The 11,826-nt window shown below is 33.6% G+C and overlaps 2 protein-coding genes across 2 annotated transcripts; both read right to left on the bottom strand.

Moving 5' to 3' along the window:
• Positions 1 to 348: 348 nt before the first annotated feature.
• LOC128036245 (PTI1-like tyrosine-protein kinase 3) lies at positions 349 to 2,190 on the bottom strand. Its single transcript, XM_052627210.1, has 2 exons — positions 2,046 to 2,190; positions 349 to 1,557 (listed from the first exon to the last, which is right to left on the bottom strand). Exons 1-2 carry the CDS (start codon positions 2,128 to 2,130, stop codon positions 1,313 to 1,315), a joined length of 330 nt encoding a protein of 109 aa, XP_052483170.1. The 5' UTR covers positions 2,131 to 2,190; the 3' UTR covers positions 349 to 1,312.
• Positions 2,191 to 2,916: 726 nt separating this feature from the next.
• On the bottom strand, positions 2,917 to 11,826 carry LOC105784537 (uncharacterized). Its single transcript, XM_052627111.1, has 4 exons — positions 11,769 to 11,826; positions 11,381 to 11,622; positions 3,240 to 3,446; positions 2,917 to 3,139 (listed from the first exon to the last, which is right to left on the bottom strand). The coding sequence occupies exons 1-4, from the start codon at positions 11,824 to 11,826 to the stop codon at positions 2,987 to 2,989; spliced, it is 660 nt and encodes a 219-aa protein (XP_052483071.1). The 3' UTR covers positions 2,917 to 2,986.

The following is an 11,826-nucleotide window of genomic DNA, read 5'->3' on the forward strand; positions in this document are numbered from 1 at the left end:
AAAAATGTATATTTGCAGTAGGACTTTTTTTAGTAGAGAAGACATTAATGGTTTCAACAAATTGCTTGAAATAGCCAGTAATGGAACTTGCCCATTCCCACTCATCGTCACCTGAAGCAAGGTCTGAAATTCAGATCAAGCGCTTATTAAAAACTTAAGTGAACTATGTAGCAATAACATGTTTGCGCCGTAAAGGTGGAGCACCTACTCACCATGTACTGACCAAACTTCTCTTTGATTGCAGGCAAATTAGCACCACCACCATTACCTAGCTCAATCTACTAGTTAACAATTATTTATTTTTTTCTACTAGTTAACAATTATAAATTTATAATTTTTTTCTCATCAAAAATCTTTTACCAAATTTTCTTATATTTTCTCATCAACCAAACACCCAAAATACAGAAATATTATTAACTCATGTTAACAATAAATGCGTTAACGATTAGAAATAGTATTCTTCATTTGGAAGCCAATGAAGCTACAGAAGGATGAATCATTAATTTGTAACGAAAACTGCATGGAACAGTGGCTAGGACAAAAAGGAATACATATTTGAACTTAAAAACTGCATAAACTATATCGATGTAGGCATAAGTAGAAGGATGTTCTGGTTTTGCTTGTTTAGACTAGTTGAAATTTGAAATTCTTTATCTTTTCCCTCGGTATAAAGATGATATACTTTTACATGTATTTCTTACATGAACGGCACTAGTGGTATTTGAAAATTTGAATAGCAGCAACAATTCTTCAACAGTTATAGAAACTGGCATCAGCATATATAAATTGTCTAACTAGGTAATGTCATCATATTAAAAAGAAAAAAAAATGACTATCAAATCTGTAGATATCTACCTGCTTGCAAGGTCAATACCAATAAGGTCCTTTACAGTATCTACATTTTCACTATAGAAAGAAAAAAAAAAGACAGCGAGAGATTAGAATTTTTTTTCTAAAAGAGATGTTTGCTGCTAAATTAGAAAGATATATGCTAGAGAAGCATTGCAGTGGCAAAAGAACTATGCAGGGTAACACTGCTCCAAATAAGAGATCCCTAATTTTGAAGAAAAAGTTTGATAAACCAAAAGCAACAGCTTCAAACTGTTTCAGTTGTTTCAGTTGTTAAAGGCACCATGGACTTGCCCAAATTTTGCCAGTAAGTATAACTCAGTATATCTAAATGACAAAGAACAAGAAACCTACCTAGAACCAGCTGATCGAAGAGACTGAGAAAGGGTGTATAAAAGTTGTGTCCAACACTCTTCAGCATCTTGTAAAAGACCCCAAATTACATATCAGAATATAAACAAATCTAAGACAAAAGAGTATTGGGCTCAGTGGAAACATCAAGCTTTTTAACAGCCACAGTTTTTCCATCATTCAAGTTTGCATAATAAACTCTTCCGTAGGAACCCTCCCCAATTAAAGCATTTGATCTGAAATTGTCTGTCTTTTCTTTCAGTTCTTCTAATGATAATGCAGGCACTTCAATAAGTGACGACGATTTTCGCTCTTCAGGTTTGATAGGAGAAACCACCTTTGAGTTCTTTTGATGTCCTGAAAGCATAGCGAAGATAACACAACCATGCTAACAAGAAAAAACAAATTAAACCGTAATAAGAAAATATCTTTATGAAGAACCTTTGACAGAGAAATTCATATTTCAAAATGTCAGATTGGAATATAAGACAAAACATGTCAAACATCTTAAAAATAATCTTCATATATTATCAAGTAAAAGCCATATATAGAAATTAATATTAAGACTTCCTATGCAAAGTAAAAGAATTAGGAGATGACCAATGCTAACAAATATATAATATGCCTGAGTTGCATTCACTAAAGTAAACTTTATGTTTACTTTTTTTCTTTTTCGTTTAAAAAAAAGAGAGAGTGAAGTCCTATGTTACTCAAACCCAGATGTCATTTTCATTTATCTTATAGGGATATGTATTTGAAGGGTAATATCTCCATACCTATGTCCACAAATGTGTCTAACAAGTTCAGAAATACAAAGAAAAAGTTCAGGTCAAAGTAACATATACCATCTGAATTACACTTCAAATGCTCGTTTTCACGCGATTGGTAATTCTCCTCGACCTGACACGAACAGCAAAGCCACCGATGCATCCTCGTTCTTTTCTTCAAAAACAGACCGTCGGGATTTTCTAGTTGCACAAAGTAGCCAGGGGAGGAGGTATATGTGCCTACATAATTCCACACCACTTTCATTCTTAAACACACTATACACATAAGTACAACCATCATTATAAAAACAAATCCCTATGCTAAAAAAGAAAAAAAAAGAAGCCCTAAAATGACACATCAAAGAGAGATTTAACATTCATCCAACCATTCAAATGACCCTAAACAAGAAAACATGATTAAAACAAACTAACCCTGAAATTAAATACTATAACAATTACAAAAGAAAATGATAAAAGTTTGGGAAGAACAAAATAAGAATTGAATTTCATCATTTTTATTAAATAACGATATATATGTACCAAAAGAAAACCAACAGTTCCATATTTACCATACAACCCGCTACGATGTCTGGTAAAAAAATATATGAATTAATCATAAATAATTCAATCTCATGAGCAACCATTAAACCTTACCACCAAGCCACCCTGATTAAACTTGTTTTCCATCCAAAGATCACAGTGCAATGAATCAAATAATAATAATAATAATAATAAATGAATCCCTCAAGTTTTGTTCTCAGTGGAAATAATAATAAATAGAAGCAAAATTAGCCGATAAACACATGAAACACATTTAAAAAGTGAAGGTAAAACAATTGATAAACCAAACTTTGTGAGATAAACATGTAAAAAGCAGATAAAAGAAAATTTGTGAGATAAACATATAAAAAACAGATAAAGTTTGTAACCCAAATTAAACAATTAAATATACCTGATTTCCTCTCTCTCTCTCTTTTTTTCTAAATAAATAGGATGGTAAACCATGGTTGAATTCTTTTTCATTGAAATGGAAGGGAAGGAATTGAGCAAGTAGTATTGGAAACAACTGAAAGAGACACATTTTCTAAGCTGTCATTCAAAATTTCAGTCATGGCTGCTGTTATTGCCTCGGCTTGCTTCGAAGGCAGACCTTCCACCTCTAATCTCCTAACCTATAAGTATAATGCACCATGTCTTCAGATATTTTCAAGATTCCAAAAATCAAACAAAAATACAGTTTCTAAAACAAAAGAAGGAATCATTGTAATTTACCAAAGCTAAAGTGTCGATGAGAAACAATCGCTTTCCATTAGATTTAACGAGCTGAGAATAGTGCCTCCGCTGTGAAAATAGAGTGGGAGAAGCTAACAATCGAATCGCAGAGGGAGGAATCGCAGCGCGTCGTTCTGCTCCTCTAAATTTTTTCGTTTGGGATTTTGTGAACAAATCAGCGCGAATTTGGGATTTTTTAGTTTTTGGCTTTTAGGGGGAAATTTGGGGAAAAAAGCAGCGCCAATTTTTTCTAAGCAAAATGAATTTTGTGGCGTTTTTAAAAAAAGTTGCCACAAAAAATTATATATCAAATGGTTTAGAATAAATATTAGCATTAGTGGCGCTTTCTCAAAAACGCCACTAAAAGTAGAGCATTAATGGCACTTTTTCAAAAACACTGCTAAAGTCTTAAAAACTCAATAAAACGACGTCGTTGGGCCTAGGTTTTTTGCGGCGCTTTTCTAAAAACGCCACTAATGCTCATTTTTAGCGGCGTTTTCCAAAAAGCGCAATGCTTATTTTTAGTGGGAGACTAGCCTATCTCATACCATGGTTTAAAAAATAGGGTAAAGTCAGGATAAATTACCATGGTATGATATTTAAATACATCAAATGGTTTAAACCATTTAATCTAAATTCAGATTAAATATTTTTAAATATAAAAACATTAATTAATTGTATAAATTTTCATCATTTAATATATTCTGAAGTAAACATTAAATCCTAAACCATTTAATATATATAAAATTGATCTATTATTTCTTAAATAATTTAAACTATAATCATACTTTTAATAAATTAAAATTAATATTATCTCTTTTACAATTATATAAGAAATTATTTAATATCTAATTTTAAAAACACTAATTAATCTAAGCCCTACACCCCTAACCCCTATCTCTTAAACCCTAAATCATAAAACATAAACCCTAAACCCCTATCCCTTATCCCCTAACCCCTCTTTTACAATTATATAAGAACTTAATTAATATATAAATTAAAAATACTAATTAATTTAAACCTTAAACCCTTACCCGACCCCGAATCTCTAAACCTTAAATCACTAACTCTTAACCTCTAACCTCTAACCCCTAACCCCAAACCCTAAACCCCAAACCCCTAACTACTATCCCCTATCCCCTAACCCTTAACCCCTCTTTTACAATTATATAAGAACTTAATTAATATATAAATTAAAAAATACTAATTAATTTAAACCTTAAACCCTAACCTGACCCCGAATCTTTAAACCTTAAATCACTAACTCTTAACCTCTAACCTTTAACCCCAAATCCCTAACCCCTAACTACTAACCCCTAAACCTTATTTAATATATAAATTAAAAAATACTAATTAATCTAAACCCTAAACCCTAACCCAAATTCCTAACCCCTAACCCTTAAATCACAACCCTTAAACCAGGATCCCTATTCCATAATCCCTAATTCCATAATCTATAAACCTTAAAATTGTAACTCCTAAACTGGCCTTAAATCCTAAATTAACCATATACCCTAAACCATATATATTAAACCTTAAACTATAATAATAATTAATTAAATATTTTAAAATTAATACTATCGCATCTTTTACAATTATATATGAAATTATTTAATATATAAATTAAAAATCAATCAGTCATGTACCCAAAGAATTTAACATTATTTTAAATAATAGTATTTTATTTTTTTCATTTTTAACAAATATTTTTCAATGTTTTTTGCGGCGCATTTTCAAAAACGCCGCTAAAAGCCAGAGCATTAGCGGCGCTTCTTTAAAAACGCTGCTAAAAGCATGAGCAATAGCGGCGCTTTTTCAAAAACGCCGCTAAAAGCCTGAGCATTAGCGGCGCTTTTTTAAAAACACCGCTAAAAGCCTGAGCATTAGCGGCGCTTTTTCACAAACGCCGCTAAAAGCTTGAGCATTAGCGGCGCTTTTTCAAAAACGCCGCTAATGCCCCAAAAGGTCAAAAAACGATGTCGTTGGGCTTGGGTTTTTTGCGGCGTTTTTCCAAGAAGCACCGCTATTGCTCATTTTTAGCGGTGCTTTCCTGGAAGCGCCGCTAATGCTCAATCTTTAGCCGCGTTTTATGTAAAGCGTCGCTAATACTCAATTTTTAGCGGCGTTTTTTGTCCAAACGCCACTAGAAATGCCGCTAAAAGCCTATTTTGGTGTAGTGTTTCACAACGGAAGTTTTGCATATTACTCTAGAAGTTTCTAAATAATACAGGAACCTGAAACAGGACTATTGTTTGGAACACACCAAGTTTAAAGGTTGAAATGTCTAGGGAGGAAAAGTCTAAATTAAGATTATCCTTTCAGACTTCGTTGTCCAAACATTGATTGAACAAAACGACAAAATGTCGTATAGGTGACAAAGCTTCAATGAACAGACAAGTAATGATCACCGAATGATAAGAAGATGTTTTCTCAGAAGAGAAAGTGTTACAGTTGTGCATAAACATTTGGTACGACATCCTGGGAATGATGTAGGAACAAAGAGTTTCACATTTTGTATCCTTGAACTACAATAGGAGAGGATTGTGAAAAGCCATATTTTTTTACCATTGGGTCACAGCAGGAGAAAGATGATACAAAACTTGCGTCCCAGTGTATTAAACTTTGAAGTTTACAGTGGGGGCAATGTAATTAGGTGTTTCTTTGGAGATGCCAGTCGAGCAAGAAGGCATTATAACACGACGGTGATAAAACCTTAATAAACTTTGAGCAACGACAACTTAAGCGTTAAAGAGAGATCATTCTCAGAAAAATGACATTCTGCATTCATGCAAATATCATTCATACACGTCTATTTAGGAGCATTTGATTCATTTTTATCATCATGGCATCCTAATCATTAGGCATAAATAGGTTCATAAAATGGACTTTACAGGTCGTGCTCCCTAGAGAGCAGATCAATGGAGTTACTCATACCCCTGAGGTTGCAAGTTAAAAAGATTGAAGCTACAACAGCGGATCTTACTTTCTTAGCAGTGCAGTGGAACAGATTGAAGCTACAACAGCAGATCTTGCTTTCCCGACATTGCAGTTAAAAAGATTGAAGCTACAACAGCGGATCTTACTTTCCTGGCGGTGTAGTGGAACAGATTGAAGCTACAACAGCGGATCTTACTTCCCCGACATTGCAGTTAAAAAGATTGAAGCTACAACAGTGGATCTTACTTCCTTGGCATTGCAGTGGAACAGATTGAAGCTACAACAGTGAGTCTTACTTCCTTGACGAACCTTACTTCCATGGCACAGATTGAAGCTACAACAGTGAATCTTACTGCCCTGGCGTTGCAGTGGAACAGATTGAAGGTACAACAGCGAATCTTACTTCCCTGACGAACCTTATTTGCCTGGCACAGATGGAACAGACTAAAACCACGAATCTCGTCCCCCCTGAAGTTGCTGGGAGGAAGATTGAAGCTACAAGCCGTATCTCACTAAAGTACAGTAGAGTGGATCGAAGCAACAAGGCATGGTGGACTGGAATGAAGCTACTTGAAGAAAAGAAGCACCAGAAGAAGTCAAGAATCGACAAGATCGGGCAAATTTGGTCTTTCTTGGTCTTTGCTCTGTTCTCGTTACATGACAACGAGCAAAGAGGGGCAGCTGTACAGCCCAAATTTTGCCCGGGCCTAAAAACCCACCTAAACCTACCCAAACCCAATTACAATGCTGACCCAATAACCCTAAAGGCCCAATAACCTAACTACCCAAATAACCCAAATCAGAAAACAAAAAAGTAACCCTAACCCTAGGTGCGCCGTACCTAGGGTCGTCCACTTGCTCTGCCGCCGCCCTAGCCTATAACCACTGTCCCATCGCACGTCCACCGCCATGCCCACTTGCCGCGTTAATCACCTACAAAGAGAGAAACCAACACGCAACAACAAGCAGTAGAAATAGATAAAAATAATATGTAAAATCGGCTATAAAAGCCGGATTAAAAATGTATTAGGGCCAGCTTTTTCTTCAGAAATAAAGAAATAAAAAAAGAACAGATTCAAAAAAAAAATTTGCAACAAAGTAGAAAAAAAGAACAAGGCAGATCGACAAGATCGGGCAAATTTGGTCTTTCTTGGTGTTTGCTTTGTTCTCGTTACACGACAACGAGTAAAGAGGGGCAGCTGTACAGCCCAAATTTTGCCCAGGCCTAAAAACCCACCTAAACCTACCCAAACCCAATTACAATGCTGACCCAATAACCCTAAAGGCCCAATAACCTAACTACCCAAATAACCCAAATTAGAAAACAAAAAAAGTAACCCTAACCCTAGGTGCGCCGCACCTAGGGTCGTCCACTTGCTCTGCCGCCGCCCTAGCCTACAACCATCGTCCCATCGCACGTCCACCGCCATGCCCACTTGCCGCGTTAATCACCTGCAAAGAGAGAAACCAAAACGCAACAACAAGCAGTAGAAATAGATAAAAATAATGTATAAAATCGGCTATAAAAGCCGGATTAAAAATATATTAGGGCCGACTTTTTTTTCAGAAAAAAAGAAATAAAAAAAGAACAGATTCAAAAAAAAATTTTTTGCAACAAAGTAGAAAAAAAGAACAAGGCAGATCGAGCAAAAGGTTTTTTTTTCTTTCGAAACCCATTTTTATTTTTTTTATCTTTACTTTGTTTCTTAAAAACTATACATATATACGGCAGATATATAAAAAAGAATAAAAACGTACCTTTTTTGAATTTTCCACGGTGGTCGGCACGACGGCAGTCGACCGGAGGTTGGCCGGATTCTGGAGAAGGGGATAGAGGTTGCAAGTGTTTTTTTGAAGTTTTTTTTTGAAGAAGAGAGAAAATGAAATTTATTGAAAGAATTTTGGTTTAAATAAGGGAGCAAAACGGCACCGTTTTGCTCAACCCTTTAAAACGCCAAAACGGCTTCGTTTTGATGTTATCCGACCCGAACCCGACCCGCCTGCTCCAGGATCCGCGTGTTTTCACGGAGGGGCAAATTTCACTTCTAGCCCCTCTGCTTTTTAATGTTTTCTCAATCAGTTTTTTCATATTTTTGTCCCTTTAGTTCATTTCTGATTTCAATTTAGTCCTATTTGAACGACGCCGTTTTAGAGGAGAAGGAAAAATTTCTCTTCCAGCCCCTCTATGTTATTCGCGCGTTCAACGTAGCCCCTCCCCTTTGATTTTATTTGCGATTCAACCCCGAATTTTAATCTTTTATTCGATTTAGTCCTTTTCTTTGTTATTTTGATTGTCTTCTCATTGAAATTAATCAATCTAATACTATTATTATTAATAATTATTATTGTTATTATTTACTCATTTCTACCTTTTTAATTTTGTTATTAATTTTGTTATATACATTAAATATATATACGTTTCTACATATATATATACACATATATTTTGCTAATATATATATACGCACATTTTAAAGTTATAAATATATTTTTATATTTCATTTTTCGTACATACATACACCTATATCCATATGTATATATACATATTTATACGCACTTCTATTTCATAATTTCAAAATATATATACGTATATCCATACATATTTTTATATACATATATTTTAAAATCTATATTTTTCTTATATATATTTTCTATATTTATAATTCATATATACATATATTTTCATCTATCTTTTTTTACATAGTTTTATTTATTTTATTCATTGTTATGATTGTTACTTGGTGCTTATTTATTCATTCATATGCACTATTACTAAAAATGTGTTTTAGTTCTACTTATTTATTTACTTGTTATTTTATATGTAATCGCTTTGTCCCTTTTATTTTGTTTACTTATTATTTTGTTGTTACTCGCATTATTTAGGCTTACATTATCGTATCTATTATTGTTTTGTTACACATGTTAACATTGTATTTTTATTTTTCTAGTTCAAGTCGATTAATTTTATTCAATGCATAAATTATGATTTTTGAATAAGCAAAATCTCATGTTTAAATTTGAGAAGGTCATACCCTAACTTACTGGGTTTCGATTTTCATAATGAATCTAAATACACGAGTCTTTTTTTAAACCTAAGCTCTAAACGATCTCGAAAATTAAGAAAAGATCAAGTCCTAACTTACTGGATCTGATCCCTTTTTTTTTAAAAAAATCCGAGATAGCTAAATATCTTTTAAATAAGCAAACTTTTAGCATTCATTCGCGTATCGGGAATTCGAGACATTGTGTCCTAACTTACTGGATATGATTCTCTTTCTCGATTAACGTGAAATATGCCCCTTTTCCCGAAAATTTTCAACATTTTAATACAAGGATCGTATTTTTAAAATTCTTCCAAGTCTTCAATTTTCGATATTAAGACATTAACTAATCAACTAGGTACCAATTTTTGGGGGTTACGAGGGTGCTAATCATTCCTCGTATTTAACCGACTCTCGAACCCGTTTTTCTGAATTTCGTGGACCAAAATTGTTGATAAAATCAAATCATTTATTAAAAACAACCACTTTTCGAGGTGATCCGATCACACCTCATCAAAAAGGATTGGTGGCAAATCCCGTTTTCGTTTTCGTTTTCAAAATCCAAGTCGACCCCGTTTTCACAAAAAATGGTATCAACAGTTTTGTTTGTAAGACACAATTTTTTTGGTCTTGAAAAAAATCTTTTATTTTTTTTTTTAGTATTGAGAAAATTGTTCGTGTTGTAAAATGATATATTATAAGTTAGGTGAAACTATTTAGAATGTTTGAAATGTAAAATTAAATATTGTAAAATATATTATTTGGATAATATAAATTGATTTAATAATTTATGTAATTAATTTATGTAATGTGAAATCAAAAAATTAAAGGGACATTTTAAAGAAAGAATTATAACGGACTTTTAATAGAAATAAAAAAACAAAGGACCAAAAATAAAGAAAATTTGAAAAAAAAGAGAAACAAGAAGAAGAAAGTGAGGGTTGAATTGATTGGGAAAAAGAGAAATGATTTATTTGTAAAAATAAATTATGGCTTTTTAAAAATAATAATAAAAGGATTAAAAGTTAATATAATGACTGATCATATCATATTTGACATCAATGATGTGATTGGTCAACAGGTTAGTTAATGTTAGTTTAAAGAAAAAAAAGAAATAAGAAGGAAGAGATGAGACCTTTAAAAGGAAGGAATGTGGGGGTTTTGGTCCCCGTTCAGTTTTTTGTAAAGAATAAGAGGAAGAAAAAAAGAAAAAAGAGAAAAATTATATTTCTTTTAAAGTTGATAAATATAAGCAATGTATGTATAGTTTTTTTATGTGAAATGTATTATATTAATTAAAAGTAGTTAATTTAATATAATAATTAATTATATTTAATTTATGTATTTTTTTAAATTATGCAGATATCAGAATGTCTTCTCAAGTAAATACGGATCACACTTCATCAAATATCAATGAAACAGTAAAATTAATTATAAATTAAATAAAAAATATTTCATTTTAGTTTCTCGTTTTTCCTTGCTCAGCGCTACTTTATTCTTTGTGTTTTAGTTGCATGATGTTGTTCTCTATTTGGTTGTTATTAGCCCTTTTTAACCCCAATCGTTGTATAGTTGTTGCATGGCCATTTGTTTCGCCCACCACGCTTTCCTGTATGACACACTGTACTAGAATCGGGCTTGTATGTCCGCAATCAATGTCGACACAGGAATGGTTGGGCTATTTTTCACTAATGGCATGATGCAGTTGCAGATACTTTTGGCATCCAATTTCCGGTGGTCTTGAGACATATGTGCGATAATGCATGTATGACGCCCTTCTAATTTTCATATTTTCCACTGTTGAGTCCTCTGTATAAATGCAACCCAAACCCGCCAACCACACCTATCGTCGGCTCTCCAACATTCTCCAACATATAATGTCAGTGTAGACTTGGCAACCTTGTAATCAATCGACACCTTCATGTTGTACTATTTGATGGCAAACACATAGTCCGCCTTGTTCTCGAACTGTTGCCCAACAAACAACTCTTCTAACTGCGAATTTGACGCCAATGTGTGAGCAGGTACTATATTGGTGTACTTAGGGAACTTGGATGCATGCACTGCATCTGGATCTACGTTCAACGTGTCGCCCCCAAGTTCATTTCATAAAATAATGTCACAACTCGGGTTACTGAATAAAGGGTCGTGAGCATCTTAAACCTCTTTCGGGCCTTCATCGTCGATATCATCCAAATCATTATCAATATCGGGGTCACTAAATTTTTTAATGTCCTGATCAGAATCTTCACCATTATTGGTCTTTTCTCTGATGTTTGCCTCTGTGCTTATTATCACTTCCGGATGTACTTGTAGACGGGGACCCAAGGTAAGGTTGTTATACGAACTCCCACCATAATTTAGATTTTTGGGCATCTGCAATGTCCCTCCGCATTCTAACTGATCTGTCCAGTCAATATTAAGATCAAAGTTAAATCCATGATGTTGACTTATTGGACTATCTGTAACACCCCAAACTCGTATCCGTCGCCGGATTAGGGTCACGAGGCATTATTGAACATAAGTACAGATCAGAACAATCACTTATTACAATTCATGTATAAAATTTTATCAGCTTCTTTATCAAAGTTCTCAAGCTCAAATAACAT

Source organism: Gossypium raimondii, chromosome 13 (assembly GCF_025698545.1).
Source record: "Gossypium raimondii isolate GPD5lz chromosome 13, ASM2569854v1, whole genome shotgun sequence".
NCBI lineage: Eukaryota > Viridiplantae > Streptophyta > Magnoliopsida > Malvales > Malvaceae > Gossypium > Gossypium raimondii.

What these genes read in the sequence shown, in the direction of transcription:
- LOC128036245 (XM_052627210.1), bottom strand. Translation starts at nt 2,130, where the DNA reads ATGCATCGGTGGCTTTGCTGTTCGTGTCAGGTCGAGGAGAATTACCAA. An exon ending in TTTGAAGTGTAATTCAGATG is followed by an intron (nt 1,558 to 2,045) that starts GTATATGTTACT and finishes CTATGCTTTCAG; the next exon opens with GACATCAAAAGAACTCAAAG.
- LOC105784537 (XM_052627111.1), bottom strand. Translation starts at nt 11,826, where the DNA reads ATGTTATTTGAGCTTGAGAACTTTGATAAAGAAGCTGATAAAATTTTA. An exon ending in ACGATGAAGGCCCGAAAGAG is followed by an intron (nt 3,447 to 11,380) that starts GTTTAAGATGCT and finishes TCCCCCTAAAAG; the next exon opens with CCAAAAACTAAAAAATCCCA. An exon ending in TCATCGACACTTTAGCTTTG is followed by an intron (nt 3,140 to 3,239) that starts GTAAATTACAAT and finishes TTATACTTATAG; the next exon opens with GTTAGGAGATTAGAGGTGGA.